Source organism: Homarus americanus, unplaced genomic scaffold, assembly GCF_018991925.1.
Source record: "Homarus americanus isolate GMGI-L3 unplaced genomic scaffold, GMGI_Hamer_2.0 scaffold18203, whole genome shotgun sequence".
NCBI classification, from domain to species: domain Eukaryota; kingdom Metazoa; phylum Arthropoda; class Malacostraca; order Decapoda; family Nephropidae; genus Homarus; species Homarus americanus.
Genome location: NW_024748946.1, coordinates 216,573 through 237,500, shown reverse-complemented (window position 1 = coordinate 237,500; position 20,928 = coordinate 216,573). Strand labels below are relative to the sequence as shown.

Here is a 20,928-nt window from a genome sequence, read left to right as displayed (position 1 = left end):
AGAGTTCTTGAAAGACGTGTGTTAGAGAGAGAGAGAGAGAGAGAGAGAGAGAGAGAGAGAGAGAGAGAGGAGAGAGAGAGAGAGAGAGGCTGGCGGTAAACCCCTTCTGATGCTGAGGTGAGAGCTGGTCTTCCTTATAATCAGACAGACAACCAGACGACCAGACAACCAGACGACCAGACAACCAGACGACCAGACAACCAGACGACCAGACAACCAGACGACCAGACAACCGGGCAACCACACGACCAGACAACCAGACGACCAGACAACCAGACAACCACACGACCAGACGACCAGACAACCAGACGACCAGACAACCAGACGACCAGACGACCAGACGACCAGACAACCAGACAACCAGACGACCAGACGACCAGACGACTAGACAACCAGACGACCAGACAACCAGACGACCAGACAACCACACGACCAGACAACCACACGACCAGACAAACCACACGACCAGCCGTAAACCACACGACCAGACAACCACACGACCAGACAACCAGACGACCAGACAACCAGAGGACCAGACGACCAGACAACCAGACGACCAGACGACAGACAACCAGACGACCAGACAACCAGACGACCAGACAACCACACGACCAACAACCAGACGACCAGACAACCAGAGGACCAGACGACCAGACAACCAGACGACCAGACGACCAGACAACCAGACGACCAGACAACCACACACGACCAGACAACCACACGACCAGACAACCAGACGACCGGAACAACCGAGACGACCAGACAACCAGACGACCAGACGACCAGACAACCAGACGACCAGACAACCAGACAACCAGACCCAGACGACCAGACAACACACGACCAGACAACCACGACCAGACAACCACACGACCAGACAACCAGACAACCAGACGACCAGACAACCACACGACCAGACAACCACACGACCAGACAACCACACGACCAGACAACCATCATTAAGAATTAGAACACAAATGAAATGATAAGCAGAGAGTGAATGTGTGTTTAGGTTAGATTAGGTTAGGGATTTTTTTGTCATTTTTAGAGAGCATTAACTGTCCCTTAAGTCATATTAGACCCAATTTGTGTTGCGTGAATCAAATACAATATATGTTCTTGTTTTAGTTAATATTTCTTGTCATATACCTGTGAACATTCACCTGGCAGGATGATAATGATATACACCTGTTGTATGTTGGGATAACAGAAAGGTTGTTCAATTCATTCATCATTTATTCCTTATATAAATAATTGTATAAATACATTTCGTTCACTAATGCCTAAGAGTCGCTAAGTCCTGGAGGTGTTGCCTGAAGTATTGTTTGTTGATCAACCTGTTAGAACCTGGCGGGTGTGTTGTACAGCTGACCAGGGGCCTGAGCCTGTGTCTGCGGGGCGCCGTAGGTGGTCGCCAGAGACAAGTCGGAGGAGGCAGCGATGTTGTCTTCAGGGATCTTGCCGATCTCAGCGTTGAGGCCGAAGAACTGTTGTGAGGCGGCACAGTCCACGTTGAACCACCAGTCACACACGAAGTACTGCTGGTTGAAGATGGTGCCGTTGGGACACAGGAAGGAGTCCTGGCGGCCGTCGAACTGACAGATGTGGAAGACCTGGCAGCCGGCCTCGTCGGCGGTGTCAGCGAAGTAACCTGGGAACTCCTGTTGCTCGCAGGAGAAGCCGGTGTCGGGTACAGAGGCCAGGATCGGGTAGTCTTCACCAGGGACGCCGCCGCCGGGGATGAGGGCGGCCAGGGCGGCTATGGGGTCTTCTACAGCCTCGTCCAAGGAGGAGGCAGCCCCCTGCAGATCTCCGCCATAGGAGTATCCACCATTGACGGGGGGAGCACCATAACTGGTAGAGGGGGCGCCGCCGGGGAGACGGTTGGCGGTGGCTGCTGCTGCTGTCAACAACATCAGAGTTAATTAATAATCAAGGTATCTGGTAATTATGATCAAAATCCTGGTCTTAAGCAACACCGTCTCTGTACGAGGAACTATAATGAAATGATAAGAACATGAACAGAGATAAGAGTAAACAACAAGGCCACAGTTATATTATATGTGACTGTTGAACAAACACTGCCTCCAGAGTGAGTGATGACGTCATACCCAGGAGGAGGAGGAAGATGGGGTTCATGTTGGTGAGGAAGCTGGAGGTTGTGTGATGATGAGCTCAGGTCCTCCTGCTATATATACAGCGCCGAGCACTGACACACGCCAGGGAAAGTCCTATGGGAGAGTCAAGGTCACGCCTGAAGGAGGTCATCCCCAGCGACCTAGTATGTATGGTCATTGCCAAAGCAGTTGACCTGAACTACCCTCCTACACGGAAATGCCAGAATGACGTCACTGAAGGAGCGTTTGTCCCCCGCAGCTGTTGTGTACAAATGTAAGAGGAGGAGGAGGTGGAGGAAGGAGAGGCACAGGAGAAACGAAGAAGAATGGGAGGAGGAAGAGGGGATGGAAAAGGAGAATGGGGGAGGAAGAGGAAGGAGAAGAAGGAAGAAGAGGAAGAAGAGGACGAAGTGGAGCTGGAAGATAGATGAGGTAGATGCTAAGGAAGAAAGAGATCAGGAGGAAGAAGAAGGAGAAGAACGGGAGAAGGAAGAAGGAAAAAGAAGAGGAGAACGATAAACACAAAGAAGAGAACCAAGAAAAAGAAGAATTAACCTCATATTGAGGTCCACTTTTCCAATGCTCCACACGTCACCACACACTACAAGGCGGATATAGCCTCCCTCTCCCACACCCATTAACAGACGCTGGGCACCATAGGCCAGTTGGTCACGTATATAAGGCAATAGACTCGAGGCAGTTTATAATTTGTCATCAATAATGTCGTGTCGAGTAGACCCGGGTTCGATCCCCGGGCAGGGTGACACTATGGGCAAGTTTCTTTACGCCATTTGCCTCTGTCTACCCAGTAGTAATTGGGAACCTGGATGTTAATCAATTTGCGGATCGTGTTCCGGGGTAATGGTTAGCCAGTGCAGTTGGCGAGTTGTCCGGTCTTCTCGGACTATTCCTTAACACTGGGTCATGCAGCTCGTTAACCTAGGGTGTGGTTGTTGTGCTGGTGGCAGCTTCTACACCTTAAACAAATTCACACCTAGGTGGCCCTTGGGACGGACATCCTCGTTACACGAGGGGCAACCATTATTATTATTAATTAGTAATGTGTTAAGCTCAATATCGTCTCTAAATCATTATCTGATTATTAAAAAATTATGTTATTTTGATTTTTATAATAATAATAACAATAATAATAATAATAATAATAATAATAATAATAATAATAATAATAATAATAATAATAATAACAAAAACAATAAAAACAAACAACAACAACAACAACAACAACAACAACAACAACAACAACAACAACAACAACAACAGTACAGATAAAAATTAGGATAAAAAATGAATAAAAAAAATGAGTGACTTTTGGTGAGATTTTAACACGAATTCAGTAATATTTTTCCATACGAGAAATAACATTCTAGAACCAGGACGAGAAGTGGTGTTTAATACGTGTATGTTACAGGTTAATGTGTTAAATGATGTAGTTTAATATAATCACCAGTACTTGACCCTAGGGAACATAATTACGTGTTTAGTATTTTACCTTACATAGAGGTTTAATTATAAGGTCTCAAGAAGTATTTATAATCACACCTGTATAATTATTTTTTCGTCGTTTAGGAATACTGTACAAAGATTAGGTAAATGGATGTAAGGTTGTTGCTTTTAAGAGATAGATTGGATATTATTGTTGTGTGGATAATGAGTTAAGTGAAATGATAAAGATTATTGTTGCAAATAGAAGAGGTCCAGAGATAGTGCCCTGAGGTACTCCTGAGATAGTGCCCTGAGGTGCTCCTGAGATAGTGACCTGAGGTGCTCCAGAGATAGTGACCTGAGGTGCTCCAGAGATAGTGACCTGAGGTGCTCCTGAGATAGTGACCTGAGGTGCTCCAGAGATAGTGACCTGAGGTGCTCCAGAGATAGTGCCCTGAGGTGCTCCTAAGATAGTGACCTGAGGTGCTCCAGAGATAGTGACCTGAGGTGCTCCAGAGATAGTGCCCTGAGGTGCTCCAGAGATAGTGACCTGAGGTGCCCTGAGATAGTGACCTGAGGTGCCCTGAGATAGTGCCTTGAGGTGCTCCTGAGATAGTGACCTGAGGTGCTCCAGAGATAGTGCCCTGAGGTGCTCCAGAGATAGTGCCCTGAGGTGCTCCAGAGATAGTGCCCTGAGGTGCTCCTGAGATAGTGACCTGAGGTGCTCCTGAGATAGTGAGCTGAGGTGCTCCAGAGATAGTGACCTGAGGTGCTCCTGAGATAGTGACCTGAGGTGCTCCAGAGATAGTGACCTGAGGTGCTCCAGAGATAGTGACCTGAGGTGCTCCAGAGATAGTGCCCTGAGGTGCTCCAGAGATAGTGCCCTGAGGTGCTCCAGAGATAGTGACCTGAGGTGCTCCAGAGATAGTGACCTGAGGTGCTCCAGAGACAGTGACCTGAGGTGCTCCTGAGATAGTGACCTGAGGTGCTCCAGAGATAGTGATGCTGTTGTTGGTATTTGTGTTGAGTAGAGAACAAAACAGTTCAGCTCGTGATGGCGTCATGTGGCATGTTGATATGATGATGATATTTATTTATGGGATGTTTAGGAAGGTATGAAGAGTGACCACTATGGTAATGTTTTGTATAATGTCTGAGGCGATAGCAGAGATAACTAGATAATATCTGAAAATTATTTTAAAGATCATCACAACATGAAGAGGAATATATAATCTTGATGGTATAGTAAAGTAGCCTTTTTACCTTGCAATAATTTATTAAATACTTATATATATGTGTGTGTTCGAACACGTTCGGTTATATTCATAAACGGGAAATATTGGAGTTGAAGGACTGGCATCACTGTGGGGTCAGGCTCCTCAGAACCTGGCGGGTGTGTTGTACAGGGTGTTGGGAGCCTGAACTGAGGCCTGAGCCTCTGGCACCCCGTAGGCTGTTGACAGTGACAAGTCGGAGGCGGAACCGAAGATGTCCTCAGGCACTTTGCCGATCTCAGCGTTGAGGCCGAAGAACTGTTGTGAGGCGGCACAGTCCACGTTGAACCACCAGTCACACACGAAGTACTGCTGGTTGAAGATGGTGCCGTTGGGACACAGGAAGGAGTCCTGGCGGCCGTCGAACTGACAGATGTGGAAGACCTGGCAGCCGGCCTCGTCGGCGGTGTCAGCGAAGTAACCTGGGAACTCCTGTTGCTCGCAGGAGAAGCCGGTGTCGGGTACAGAGGCCAGGATCGGGTAGTCTTCACCAGGGACGCCGCCGCCGGGGATGCTGTCGCTGAGGGCAGCTAAGGCTGTAGCCTCGTCTATGGTGGAGGCAGACCCCTGCAGATCACCATAGGAGTATCCACCATTGGGAGCACCATAGCTGGTGGAGGGGGCGCCGCCGTTGAGGCGGGCGGCGTTGACTGCTGCCACTGTAACAATATTAGTGTTAAAACATGTGTCTGTACTAACTCTCTACAGAGAAACTTTTCCTGGATATCAATAACTGGAGCGAATAATTATCATCAATATCTAAATTCCACAACCTAATAAAAGTGTGCACGATAAACTATGGCTGTCACGTGAGTGATGACGTCATACCCAGGAGGAGGAGGAAGATGGGGTTCATGTTGGTGAGGAAGCTGGAGGTTGTGTGATGATGAGCTCAGGTCCTCCTGCTATATATACAGCGCCGAGCACTGACACACGCCAGGGAAAGGCCGGAGGCGAGGTCACCCTGGCAGGAGGAGGTCATCTCTCACGGCCCAACACGGTCAATACCAGACGTGCAGCGGCCATAGTAATCTGACAATGATGAAATGATGTTATTTATATACTTACACATTTTATCTTATTACGTTTAAATTTGCATATCATCATCACCTTCATTATCATCATCATCATCATCATCATTACACCACGACTCACATCTCAACACGTAAAAGAAAAAAAATTTATCGACACGCGTCATCCAAACTATCAGTGAAAATAACGAACATTACACAGGAAAAACTGGTGATCTCTGAGTGTCTAGGCCATTTGTGACTGTTAACTGACACTCTAGCTAGACTACCAGTTACAATTCATTACATCAACACTTATCTACCAGTCAACAGTTACTAATCATTACATCACCTTACAGTCAATGAAGAAAAAAACACAATTATCGGTCAGGTCAGGTCAGGTTAGGTCAGGTTAGGTTAGGTTAGATTAGGTGAGAGAACCTTGGATCAGTTCCCTCACAGTGAGATATTTAACGAGTTATTACGAGTAGTTTACCTCATTTACCTGACATTAATTAAGGATCTTGATACAATTTAATTTTTCCCAATTTGACAGGAAATAATTGTGGTTTAATAACGCTGGTTTAATAATGGTGGTTTAATAATGATGGTTTAATAATGGTGGTCTAATAGCTGTGGTTTAATATTGATGGTTTAATAATGATTGTTTAATAACGTGGTATGATAATGGTGGTAAAATAATTCAGGTCTAATAATGGTGGTTTAGTAATGGAGGTCTAATAGCAGTGGTTTAATAACGGTGGTTTAATAATGGTTTTTTAATAATAGTGGTTTAATAATGCTAGTTTAATAATGCTAGTTTAGTAAGGCTGGTTTAATAACACTAGTTTAATAAGGCTGGTTTAATAAGAGTGGTTTAATAATAGTGGTTTAATAAAGTGGTTTAATAACATAAGAACATAAGAACATAACATAAGAAAGTGGGATACTGCAGGAGGCCGACTGGCCCATACAGGGCAGATCCCTTTCACACCCATCCCAGCACTTCCATGTGCCTATCCAACTTCGTCTTGAAGCTCCCTAGCGTCCCCGATCCTACTATAGCACTCGGTAGCCTATTCCACATATCCACAACTCTATTACGAAACCAGTGCTTGCCTATATCCTTTCTGAATCGGAATTTATCTAATTTAAAGCCATTTGTTCTAGTTATTTCGTTATTACTGAGCTTCAGAACATCTTCCATTTTACCCTTGTTAATCCCACTTACCCACTTGAACACCTCTATCATATCTCCCCTAACTCTACGCCTCTCTAATGAATGCAAGCCTAAGCTTTTCAGCCTTTCTTCATATGGAAGGTTTCTAATATTATGGATCAGTTTTGTCATTCTTCTTTGTACTCTTTCCAAAGAATCTATGTCCATTTTATAATAAGGACACCAGAATTGAACCGCATAATCCATGTGTGGCCTCACTAATGCTAGGTAAAGTTTCAAGATAACGTCAGCAGTTCTGTTACTCACAGACCTAGATATGAACCCAAGAATCCTGTTTGCCTTGTTACGAACGCTAATACATTATTTTCTAGGTTTCAAGTCGTTGCTAACAAATACACCTAGATCTTTTTCACAATCTGAGTTTTCTATTTCCGTGTTACCTAGTTTATACTTAACGTTTGTATTCGTCTTCCCTATCCAGAAGAATTTATCAGTATTAAAATTCATTTGCCAGTCTACTGACCACTCATGAAGGTATCTAGATCTCTTTGAAGGTGTTCAAAGTCACTGTCTGAATTTATTTCACTTCCCATTTTGGTATCATCTGCAAATTCTACTTAATCCTACTAGTCTCCAAATCAAGATCATCATTAATGAATATAACAAACAGCAGAGGGCTCATTGCCAGATCCCTGGGGAACCCGCTTTGACCGCACCCCAGTCTGACTTAATCCATTTATGCTGACTCTTTGTTTCCTACCAGTTAACCATGACCTAATCCATTTTAATACTGATCCAATCTATTCCATGTGCTTCTACCTTCCTTATCAATCTCTCATGAGGGACTCTATCGAATGCTTTACTGAAATCTAAATAAATTTTATCATATGACTTATCATTATCTACCGCTTCATATACTTCTGAGAAAAAGCTAAGCAAATTTGTGAGACAAGAACGTCCCTGGGTGAACCCGTGCTGAGAAGAATGAATTAAGTTGAATGTTTCAAGGTGGCTTCTGATTTTTGTAGCAATAATTGACTCTAGCAACTTGCCTATGATTGACGTGAGACTAATGGGACGGTAATTTGATGCAATTGATTTATCACCTTTTTTGAAAATCGGAACTACATTTGCAAGTTTCCAAGCTTCTGGCACTAGGCCCGATTCTAATGACTTATTAAATAAAACTGCTAATGGATTACTCAACTCATCTCCACATTCTTTTAATATTCTAGCATATACCTCGTCTGGACCAGGCGATTTATGAGGCTTCAGTTTGTTAATTACTTTAAACACATCGTTACTAGTAACATTGATATTCATCAACATATTTTCTATACTGTCATTATATATCTTATGAACTTCTGGAAACGTGGTTTAATAATGCTGGTTTAACAAGGCTGGTTTAATTTCCTTACTATTCATGGTGAGTTTGTTCTTCCTCGACCAGTTTTAGGTTTAGTTCAGGCAATAAACCAGATAAAACTTATAATATTTATAAAGAGTCACTGAATACCACTTTTCTCATATGTCTCGGGAAGGGAAACAAACACAGGACACAGTATAGAGGGATAACCACATCACTCTCTGTACCACAAGACTAACCGATCATATTTTGAGGTATTTGTGTCCAGTGTAGGGGAGGAGATGTCCGATGTTCCTGGGCCATTTCTCTACTATATGTTAGGTTAGGTTAGATTGGGTTAGGTTAGGTTAGGTTAGTGTTAGATTAAGTTTGGTTAGGTTAGGTTAGTGTTATGTTAGGTTGGGTTTGGTTAGGCCACTTTATATTAGGTTAAGATAGTGTTAAAGAGCAAGAAGGTTAGGTTGGTTAGTGTTGATTAAGTTTCGTTAGGTTAGGTAGAATAGGTTAGTGTTATGTTAGGTTGGGCTTGGTTAGGCCACTTTATATTCGGTTATAGTGTTAGGTTAGCGTTAGGTTAGGTTAGATTGGGTTAGGTTAGGTTAGTGTTAGATTAAGTTTGGTTAGGTTAGGTTAGTGTTATGTTAGGTTGGGTTTGGTTAGGCCACTTTATATTAGGTTAAGATAGTGTTAGGTTAGCGTTAGGTTAGGTTAGGTTAGTGTTAGATTAAGTTTGGTTAGGTTAGGTTAGAATAGGTTAGTGTTATGTTAGGTTGGGTTTGGTTAGGCCACTTTATATTAGGTTAAGATAGTGTTAGGTTAGCGTTAGCGTGTTTAATCATCAGGTGAAAATAAGTCACAGGTAAGCTAACTTCAGGTAAAGCTAAATTATAATTCTACATGACACAGATAACTCAAGATAATCCTGATGTAATAATTATCGTTCATCAGCATCCCACACAGAGGTAAACATTGTCACCTCACAGTCGTACAGTTATCAATTATTATCGTATGCAACTGAGGCAAAATAGCAGCGGTAGACACATATTGGGGTTAGATTCACGTTTATTATTGAGTTAAGGATATATTAGTGTAGCATATAATAATAATAATAAATAATAATTAACGGTTTATTGAAAGAGCTTGGCAGCCAGAAGGCTGAAAATATACAGTAACATATTTGGGGAATGGGTTACGAATTACAAATAATATGCAAGTGACACAAATAAGACATATAATAACTTAGATGGGGATCAGCTCAAACTACAGTTCATTTCAACATAGTGACAGTGTAGGGAGCAGTGTTTACTGGGAGTGAATACACTGATTTATTACATGTTATTGATAATTTTACAATGGTTGGGACTGGGCTGTTCTTATAGCGATCAGTTCGTGCACGTATGGGCTGGATGCGGTTGTGGTGTCGAACAGCAATTCTCGGACAGGGGATCTCAGGTGGTAGTAGGGGCCGGTGTCGGGGGTGGTGTAGAAGCTTCTTACCAAATTTGCAGATGAGGCCGTGGTGATGGTCAGTGAGAGTCGAAAGGGTCAGTGTGTTGAGCGCTTCTTGATATGTGGAGTAGGAAGGGGAGAGAATAATCTTGCATGCCCTCTTTTGCACTTTTTCTAGGTGTTTACGTTGTGTGGCATTTAGGGAGGAAGACCAGGTGGGGGAGGCATAGGTGAGCTTGGGAAGTATGAATGTTGTGTATACACTGAGGAGCTCGTGTGCGGGAACTCCGAGGGACTTGAGTCGGCGGAGGAGGTGGAGACGGAAACTGGAGGATTTGACAACTTCACTGACGTGTGGTTTCCAATTTAGTTTGTTGTCTATGGTGACGCCGAGGAGCTTCGTGGAATCTACAACCTGGAGTGTGTTCGGACCAAAAATGGAAGGAGGTGGGACAATGTCGGAGGAGGGTTGATGTGCATAACCATGGTCTTGGTATGGTTGATGGTGACATGGTTGTTGGTGGCCCAGTTTTGGAGACTGTTCAATAAATCCTGGAGGGCGGTATAGTTGGGAGCAGAATTGTTGACGCTGATCCCAATGGTGGAGTCGTCGACATATTTCCAGCGAGCAGGGTTTCCTCTTAGGGCATCATTGATGAGCATAAGGAAGCAGAGTGGTCCCATCTTGGTGCCTTGGGGGACGCCACAGGTGAGTGACTGAAAGGTGGAGACAGCCCCTCGGAAGCGTACAGCTTGGCGTCGGTCACTGAGGAAGTCTGTAAGCCATGGTATGAGACTTCTCCGAAGCCCGAGGTCAATAGCTTTGTTTATGATTATATTGTGGTCGACTAGGTCGAATGCTTTAGTGAAATCAATGAAGGCGACAGCTACAGACGTTTTTCGTTTCTCGAGATGGCGGTATATGTAATCGAGAGAAAGCTGACAAGACAGTGAGTGGTGGAGGAAGTTTTCATGTTGCCAAATTGCTGTGTGTGTGTGTGTGTGTGTGTGTGTGTGTGTGTGTGTGTGTGTGTGTGTAGACTGCCAAAGCAGCTACTTTACAGTCACCTAACTAACTGTAAGCATAACGCTGGCGGCCAACTGAAAAGGTATAAGGACAGTCTTAAGACAAACCCGAAAAAGTACCAAATCGACCCCCTCACCTGGGAGACGATCACTCCACACCGTAACACTTGGAGGAACACCACACAAGGTGTCAATATTTTCGAGTTAGTCCAACTGCATACCGAGGCAGACAAACGCCAACGCCGGAAAGACTCAGCTGCCGCCCCTCCCGCACTAGCTGTAGTCCTCCACATGCGCAACATCTGTGAACAACACTGCCGATCCCGTATCGGCCTCTTTAGTCACCTCAGAGCTCACCAATGAAGGTGACATCCCTAATAACTCATATCAGTGTATCATAGCTGGATGATCGTCATATTCGGCATTTTTTCTAGGTGAAAGATAATAGAGTAGTAATGAGCGTATATTTATTTATATTATATTAATTTATTAAATACTTATATATATGTGTGTGTTCGAACACGTTCGGTTATATTCATAAACGGGAAATATTGGAGTTGAAGGACTGGCATCACTGTGGGGGTCAGGCTCCTCAGAACCTGGCGGGTGTGTTGTACAGGGTGTTGGGAGCCTGAACTGAGGCCTGAGCCTCTGGCACCCCGTAGGCTGTTGACAGTGACAAGTCGGAGGCGGAGCCGAAGATGTCCTCAGGCACTTTGCCGATCTCAGCGTTGAGGCCGAAGAACTGTTGTGAGGCGGCACAGTCCACGTTGAACCACCAGTCACACACGAAGTACTGCTGGTTGAAGATGGTGCCGTTGGGACACAGGAAGGAGTCCTGGCGGCCGTCGAACTGACAGATGTGGAAGACCTGGCAGCCGGCCTCGTCGGCGGTGTCAGCGAAGTAACCTGGGAACTCCTGTTGCTCGCAGGAGAAGCCGGTGTCGGGTACAGAGGCCAGGATCGGGTAGTCTTCACCAGGGACGCCGCCGCCGGGGATGAGGGCGGCCAGGGCGGCTATGGGGTCTTCTACAGCCTCGTCCAAGGAGGAGGCAGACCCCTGCAGATCACCATAGGAGTATCCACCATTGGGAGCACCATAGCCGGTGGAGGGGGCGCCGCCGTTGAGGCGGGCGGCGTTGACTGCTGCCACTGTAACAATATTAGTGTTAAAACATGTGTCTGTACTAACTCTCTACAGAGAAACTTTTCCTGGATATCAATAACTAGAGAATAATTATCATCAATATCTAAATTCCACAACCTTATAAAAGTGTGCACGATAAACTATGGCTGTCACGTGAGTGATGACGTCATACCCAGGAGGAGGAGGAAGATGGGGTTCATGTTGGTGAGGAAGCTGGAGGTTGTGTGATGATGAGCTCAGGTCCTCCTGCTATATATACAGCGCCGAGCACTGACACACGCCAGGGAAAGGCCGGAGGCGAGGTCACCCTGGCAGGATGAGGTCATCTCTCACGGCCCAACACGGTCAATACCAGACGTGCAGCGGCCATAGTAATCTGACAATGATGAAATGGTGTTATTTATATCTAGTTTCATCTTGTCAGCCACATTAATTCCTGTACACGTGTCTCATACAACACAGGTTATTAACTGCCTCAGTCTTCTAGACACCATTAAGTGTGGTCGACCCATTATTAATAAACGTGTCGTAACTACAGTACAGCCAGTGAAGTTTATTTGTGACTGGCGCTAAAGTTTTATACAATTTACCTAACCTAACCTAACCTAACCTAACCAAATAAAGGGATATAAAGTGTTGATAAATTAACTAAAGCATCACTTGTCTTGGTCAGTTTTTTCGTGATGTAGTGGTGTAGGTCTACTGATGTAGTGGTGTAGATGTGTAGGTGTAATGGTGTAGAAGTAGTGGTGTTGGTGTAGCGGCATAATGGTGTACCTATAGTGGTGTTGATGTAGTGTTGCATAGTATTACCCTGGCCTCAACTTCTACACCTTAATTAAACCAACCCCTTCCACAGGTAACCTCAAGATCGACTATCATTCACCTGTGTACCATAAGAGGCAGATAATATACTAATTAACTTCATTATGACATAAATTAATTACCATTATTATGATATTAATTGCTTATAAACACATATTTCATATATATTTTAATTAACGTAACCTAATCGAATATAACCTAACCTAACCCAGTCCACCAGAGGGCCAGAGTGTCTAGTGATTAATATGTGTGTGAATGTTAAGGTAGAATGATCAATGGTTAAAATATTAATGAGACAAAGTTAATATTTTGTTATTAACTTAGAAATATTGTAAGTTAGTGATGTGTGTTAAGTGTAAGATGTAAGTCGTCCCGTGTGTGTGTGTGTGTGTGTGTGTGTGTGTGTGTGTGTATGTGTGTGTGTGTGTGTGTTTAGTCTTTCTTGTTCGAACACTTATGATAAAAATCCCTTCAAAATGACATATAAACCCTTTACATTCTAATATATTTCACGTAACTAAGAAATTACAGCCAACTAGTTAATAACAACACTTAACAACCATCCTAAGCGTCGCTGGTTTGATTCAAAGTAGAGTTCAAACCAACCAGCTGTTAATGGCACCTGACTTTACAAATGAGGACTTGAAGGCGATCAAGTGTAGTGCCTGTTATCGTATCTTAGCTATTCAAGACCCTCTATACCCCCTAAGGTAGAATCATGGCCTATAGGACTAATTTCCATATATTATTTTCATATATTCATATTTTTTTTTAATAATCTGAGTTACAAATTTGCTTTATATATTTGTTCTTATTCTCCATCTATATTATTCAGTTCTTTACCATAATTCAGTGTTTAGTTTCTGTGTCTGTCTGTCTGTCTGTCTGTCTCTCGGTCATCTGTTGGTTCTTGACGTGTTAGGTGGGTGTTGTGGGCGGTTCTGTGGGTGGTTCTGTGGGTGGTTCTGTGGGTGTTGTGGGCGGTTCTGTGGGTGTTGTGGGCGGTTCTGTGGGTGGTTCTGTATCCTGGTTTGTGTCGTTCTCTTGGTCTATATGGAGTTAGATAATAATTTGTATGTGAAGAAAATATTCGTTCTTTATCTGGTGAGTGTTGTTGTTGTTGTTGTTGTTGTTGTTGTTGGTTTGTTGTTAGTTGTTGTTGTTGTTGTTGTTGTTGATGTTGTTGTTGTTGTTGTTGTTGTTGTTGTTGTTGGTTTGTTGAGGAAGTTTATATTGTTGATACTGTAGGGTTATTAATGTTGTATTGTTGTAGTGTTGTAGTGTTGTTGATGTATTGATGTTAGAAATTAATACTATCATCAATGGGTTTTAGTATTGTATACCTTTATATGGGCCTTACCAAAAACAATATTCACAGTAAGTAAACGAAACTCACAAACGGCGGAGGTCTTAAGCTCTCACCCTGCAGTCATCAGGATATAGCAGGGTTAGTTGTTACTGCACTACACTACAACAAAACTGTTCACTTGGTCATTTTTGGAGGTGTAAGTAATTGTATTATTATTGACGATACTTAGTTAATCAAATATATCATAGTATCAGGTTAAGTAAACTTTATGGTGAGTTAATATTTGTGTCTAAGGTTACTGTTGTTAACTTGTGGTCTAACAGCCTTTAGTTATGGGATATAGTTTAGTGTGTAGTGTTACTTGTTGTGTCCGGAGAGAGAAAATAAACTTGAATATCTTGCATATTTATTCTTCTTAACATAATTCATAAATAATAATCACTTTCGTATGAACATGATAAACAGTGACCATAATCCACCAAACGGTACAAGTTGGTCTGTCGGACCTTCGGACCTGTGGACGCCGGTGACTGTCAGTCAGGCTCCTCAGAACCTGGCGGGTGTATTGTACAGGGTGTTGGGAGCCTGAACTGAGGCCTGAGCCTCTGGCACCCCGTAGGCTGTTGACAGTGACAAGTCGGAGGCGGAGCCGAAGATGTCCTCAGGCACTTTGCCGATCTCAGCGTTGAGGCCGAAGAACTGTTGTGAGGCGGCACAGTCCACGTTGAACCACCAGTCACACACGAAGTACTGCTGGTTGAAGATGGTGCCGTTGGGACACAGGAAGGAGTCCTGGCGGCCGTCGAACTGACAGATGTGGAAGACCTGGCAGCCGGCCTCGTCGGCGGTGTCAGCGAAGTAACCTGGGAACTCCTGTTGCTCGCAGGAGAAGCCGGTGTCGGGTACAGAGGCCAGGATCGGGTAGTCCTCACCAGGGACGCCGCCGCCGGGGATGAGGGCGGCCAGGGCGGCTATGGGGTCTTCTACAGCCTCGTCCAAGGAGGAGGCAGCCCCCTGCAGATCACCATAGGAGTATCCACCATTGGGAGCACCATAGCTGGTGGAGGGGGCGCCGCCGTTGAGGCGGGCGGCGTTGACTGCTGCCACTGAAACAAGAAAATGGATAAGTCGATGTTATATGATATTTAAAAGTTCACGCAACTGCCATGTAGTTATTGAATATTTCAGACATATTTTTTGCAGATACATTAATTAAATTTCAAACTTTCGTAAAAGTTAACACAAAACCCCGTTAGCGCACGGGGCTTTAGGCTGTGTATAACTCATGAGTGACGGTGATGACGTCATACCCAGGAGGAGGAGGAAGATGGGGTTCATGTTGGTGAGGAAGCTGGAGGTTGTGTGATGATGAGCTCAGGTCCTCCTGCTATATATATATAAGTCATGAAGCTCTGAGGCAGGCCAGGGAAAGTCCTGTTGGTGAGTCAAGGTCACCACGGCGGTCTGGTCATCTCTCACGACCCAGTCTGGTCACTAACAGGCCAGGTTGGTCAGTGTACAAGATGGACCAAAAAAGGTAAACGGGTTTTCTTACGGTACGAATTTCTTTAGTTTACGTTCACACAATCAGCTATTGAATACATTTATCGAGGAATTTAAGGGAAAAAAGCTTTACTCCATAAACTCCCTGACGATAAACAGTATACACATGATTTTATTAGCCAAGAGAGAGGACATTTCTCACCCCCCCATAGTACCTCACTCACCTGACCTCATCACTGATTGCAATTTCAGATTACAGACTCACCTGACGCCACTGATGAGCAGGTGTACCCGAGGAAGTCACGCTCCCTCTCTGGTCATCCCTGTAACCTAACCTAACCTAACCTAACCCCGGCATTATAGGTGATTGGTATAGTTGTTTCATATTAAGAGAATAACAACAGCCAATCTTATATAGGTATATGTTAAGTATATATGATTTAACTCTTCATGATGTATCTAATTCAGTAATGAAATACAAGAATATTCTAAGTTAATATCATGTTTGTAATACGGAATTATTCACCACTTTCCCTCCTTATTTAATATTTCTTACACTCAAATCATAACATTAAGAACAAAAACATGTTTCTAGCGCACATTAGTAAAACATGTTTCTAGCGCATATCATCTCCAGCTGGCTCAGTCCCTTCCACCAGCGTACCTCAGGGAGTCTGCTTGGGTCCTATTGTCTTTCTCAGTGATACGAATTCACCATTTATTTTATTTTTAAGTTTTAAGATGTTGACGATTTAAGACAATTTTATTTTTTTTTACGTTGGCGACATTAAACTACTGTATATAATTGAGTAGAGTTTACTTAAATTTAGCTAACTGTCTGTCTGTCTGTCTGTCTGTCTGTTGTCTGTCTGTCTGTCTGTCTGTCTGTCTCACTTTACCATAACCACCTACAATCATTAACTCTAACCTTAAGTAAGACAACATCTAAACAGGTGAGAGTGGTGGTTATTGCCTCAGTGTGTTTGGAGATGATTGGTTGTGTTTACATTGACCAACTGAGAGACTTTACCTGCCGACCATACCTGACCTGCATACCTGAACGAACATCACTTCTACACACACACACACACACACACACACACCTTATGGTATATTATATAACAGATGTGTTGTTGTTGCTGTTGTTATTGTTCGTGTTGTTGTTGTTCTTGTTGTTCTTGTTCTTCTTCTTGTTCTTTAATACACTCTAATATTCTTAAGTACTTTACCTGTTTCATGAGTGTAGAGGAAATTCACCTTTAATTAGTGGGTGGGGAGGCAGGTGGGTGGAGAGGCAGGTGTCTGGAGGAGGGAGACGGGAGAGAGAGGGTAAGGGGGATAGGGTCACACATACACACCTGGACCAGAAGGTGACACAGAAGGAAGTGGTTAATTACTCCTTCACCGCCTCCTTCGTGACACCTGCTACCATGACCTTCTTCAGGTAGTAACAAATGGATGACTTACCTGGTCTTTGCTATCACCATTACGACTACCATCACCACACCTTGTATACCTGTGTTGTTAATTGCCATCTTTGTAATTATCGGTATTGTTATCATCATTAATCATCATCACCTGTTCTCACCTGCACAATACGACGACAGAGCCAAATAACAGAACTTATTAACCCCATTTTCTACCCCACAATACAATGAGTGAGATTAAGTATGTGTCGGGGAGGGGATACGATCAGAAAACGTATGACCGTGGGGTACTCGTCACGCTTCTCACGCCAATACCTTGTTGGACGCTTGGCACTTGTTATCTTACGTTGCAACAGAGTTTTAAAAAATACGATATTCTGCATTGAAGGCACTTGATAATGAACTTATTCACTTGATATGTAATGAAAAATAATGTTTAGTTAATCTCTGTAGTGACTAAGGGAGTTCTGAATGCACCTATCTAGTTAAATTCCTCTAAAAACACAAAAAAATAATTAAACTATACCACCAGACTGACTCTAAGATTATCACTATATTAAAGACTTTCACTTAGCTTCAGTTAAGAGGGCAGATTAACACAGGAACTTTAGGAAAAACTTAATAGTGTTTTTGTCTTCACGAACGATCCTCAATGAATCCGGATTTGAGTTGTTTCTATTTGGTTTCGTCATTCAGGTGTTTTTTTATAATCAACTAATAATTAAATCAGTTTATTCTTCTTTCCCTCGTAGTTTTAGTTATTTCTTTGCTTTATATTTCCTTAAGTATTTTATATCATGATAATATATAATAAGACGGGGTATTGTATAGCAAAATAAGACCAGATACACCAGTGATTAATAAAAGGTGGGTATTTTGGATATTTTCCTTAGGGTAAAAATAATATATATATTTTTTAAGTAATTTCCATATAATTCCACATTTTTTCTCAATCAGGTCAATCAGGTAACTAATTAAGGCATTTAAAGGTTCAGTTCATTATAAGGTATCAAGGTTTACTATAGGCTGAAGAGGGGTAATTTTCTCCTTTGATTAATTAAAGGAACAGATAAATTGAGTTCATGATCAGATGTCATGTTGGTGTAAGGTTAGGTTAGGTTAGGTTAGGTTACGTTAGGTTAGGTTGGGTTAGGTTAGGTTAGGTTACGTTAGGTTCCACATTCTTATCTTTTTACAAATACTTTTCCATTCACGGATAGGTAGAGTCACGGAGGCCTATGAAAGGATAGAAAAAAGATAGACATTATTAACTAGTCTTATAGATAGGATAGATTGGCTATTTTTTTTTGAAGGAACTTGTCCTATTAAAGTGAAAAATCGTGAGAAGGTAAATAGTGCTATTATTTTATAGTAGAGAGAAAGAGAGAGAGAGAGAGATTACCACGACCTAACCAGCCTTGAGATGCTAACAGCCCTGTAGTGAGTGTATGATAGACGTGAATACAGTACCACCTCACCTCAACCTCACCTCACCTCAACCTCACCTCACCTCAACCTCACCTCACCTCACCTCACCTCAACCTCACCTCACCAGGGAGATGTACTGACCTGGAGATAATAATTTACCGTATAAAAACACAATCTAAATACACTGACATAATATTACACTAATTAATCTCATATAATACAAATAATACCACAGTAATTAGTCTTCATAATTACCTATACTGTAATTACATCATTGCTCATAGTGTAATTAAATCAAGCTTTTTCAAAATAACACTTAATACATAATGCTTTGGGACTTGGTGTTAAGATTCACTTATCAACGACAGAAATACCGTGACGTGTATCTGTTAAGTCCAGATGAAATGGGAAATTTTTTAATTCACATTTTACAGGATTTTCATGAGTGAGGCATTATTGGTAAGGCATGATTGGTAAGGCATGATTGGTAAAGCATGATTGGTGAGGCAACACTCTTGAGATGAGGCAGTAGTGAAGATGTGTTTCTTGGGACTGATATAATGTTAATTCTCTTTCTATCAGATCAACTTTGCATTTTTTTAACATGAAGAAGAATATGGTGTTCCTTACCTGTGTTCCTTACCTGTGTTCCTTACCTGTGTTCCTTACCTGTGTTCCTTACCTGTGTTCCTTACCTGTGTTCCTTACCCGTGTTCCTTACCTGTGCTCCTTCAGTCTTCAGTATAAATGCTCCTTCAGTCCTCAGTATAAATGCTCCTTCAGTCCTCAGTATAAATGCTCCTCCAGTCCTCAGTATAAATGCTCCTTCAGTCCTCAGTATAAATGCTCCTTCAGTCTTCAGTATAAATGCTCCTCCAGTCCTCAGTATAAATGCTCCTTCAGTCTTCAGTATAAATGCTCCTTCAGTCTTCAGTATAAATGCTCCTCCAGTCCTCAGTATAAATGCTCCTCCAGTCCTCAGTGTAAATGCTCCTTCAGTGTTCAAGGCTCTATTACGTCAGCGGTGGTACAGTATATTAGACTACGTGTTGGTCAGGTCCTTGTAAGGGGCCAAGGATGAGAAGCGTCGGGTAGGATTTTGTAGTGGTCTGAGTCTCTACGCAGGTGTATAAGTACGTAGGGATTGCGTAGAATGAGTAGGATTGAGTAAGGATTGCGTAGAATGAGTTAGATTGAGAAGGGATTGCGTAGAATGAGTAGGATTGAGTAAGGATTGCGTAGAATGAGTTAGATTGAGAAGGGATTGCGTAGAATGAGTTAGATTGAGAAGGGATTGCGTAGAATGAGTTAGATTGAGAAGGGATTGCGTAAGAATGAGTAGGATTGAGTAAGGATTGCGTAGAATGAGTTAGATTGAGAAAAGATTGCGTAGAATGAGTTAGATTGAGAAGGGATTGCGTAGAATGAGTTAGATTGAGAAGGGATTGCGTAAGAATGAGTAGGATTGAGTAAGGATTGCGTAGAATGAGTTAGATTGAGAAGGGATTGCGTAAAATGAGTTAGATTGAGAAGGGATTGCGTAGAATAAGATTAAGAACCTACGAGGGATTGAGTACCGTAAGAACACTATGAAACTAATACCTATAAATGAACTAAAACTCGGAGTTTGGCGTATATGTAAAATACGCAACAATTGGACGTACCGCTGCGTAAAAGATTTCTCAAACACACACGAATGCACTGTACAGATTAGGTCAAATATGTTCCTACACCTTTTATCTGGTAACAACATGAGGCTTCAGAAATAAAATTATATAAAAAGTAAAAAAAAAAATACTCGTTCAAAATATTATATCATATATTTATATAGATGATAATATTTCGATCACATATATAATACGTAAATATTTATCTAAAGCCCTATATTACTAAGACTATCGAAGGGAGGAATATTACTGGAAATATTCTAAGTAAATATTCCCCCTTTGAGAGTTAAATAGGTTAACTTAGAGCCTAATGAAGAAGAGATATATAAAATAACACTAAAAAGAAACTTAAAATAAATTATCGCATTTTAGAGAGAGAAGAGAAAGGTATAATGATGGCCATAGGTTTGTTTCTACAGAGGAACAAGACCTTTTATGTGGTAATTCCTGACCATTAGCGCTTCTCTTCATGGTGTGGAGTTTAAACCCTGCTTTTTTTTTTACTTCACTTAGGTCCGTATTGCATAAAGTCGTTGTGTATTTTAAAGTTAACTATTTACGGTTTATTCGGCCGCCTGTAACTTCTGTTTGATAATGTTGATTTTGTGGGGTTTTTTTTTCTTATGGGATATTTTTTATTTATTTTTTTTTTTTTATTATTTGGGTATAAGTTAATTCCTTGAGTACTGTGATTTAATTATTTGAGTATGGTGATATAGTCCTTTGAGTACGATGATTTAAACCCTTTGAGTACGAT

At 42.3% G+C, this 20,928-nt stretch overlaps 2 protein-coding genes across 7 annotated transcripts in view; both read right to left on the bottom strand.

Annotated features, from left to right (window-relative positions):
* LOC121853249 overlaps positions 1-15,535 on the bottom strand; it is an 18,300-nt gene extending 2,765 nt beyond the window's left edge. The window contains exons 1-3 of one of the 6 annotated variants that reach the window (XM_042347264.1): positions 5,663-5,705; positions 5,440-5,493; positions 1,348-1,849 (exon numbers count right to left, since the gene is read on the bottom strand). In XM_042347264.1, coding sequence (XP_042203198.1) covers positions 1,348-1,849; positions 5,440-5,493; positions 5,663-5,690 — 584 coding nt within the window. In that variant the 5' untranslated portion in view covers positions 5,691-5,705. Of the gene's footprint in view, positions 1-1,347; positions 1,907-4,828; positions 5,326-5,439; positions 5,494-5,662; positions 5,706-14,538; positions 15,253-15,456 lie in introns of those variants that run through there. The other 5 variants (XM_042347266.1, XM_042347263.1, XM_042347265.1 and 2 more) reach the window with 5 other exon arrangements.
* On the bottom strand, positions 11,319-12,263 carry LOC121853250. The gene is made up of 2 exons (XM_042347269.1): positions 12,185-12,263; positions 11,319-12,017 (listed from the first exon to the last, which is right to left on the bottom strand). The coding sequence occupies exons 1-2, from the start codon at positions 12,210-12,212 to the stop codon at positions 11,458-11,460; spliced, it is 588 nt and encodes a 195-aa protein (XP_042203203.1). The 5' UTR covers positions 12,213-12,263; the 3' UTR covers positions 11,319-11,457.
* Positions 15,536-20,928: the final 5,393 nt, after the last annotated feature.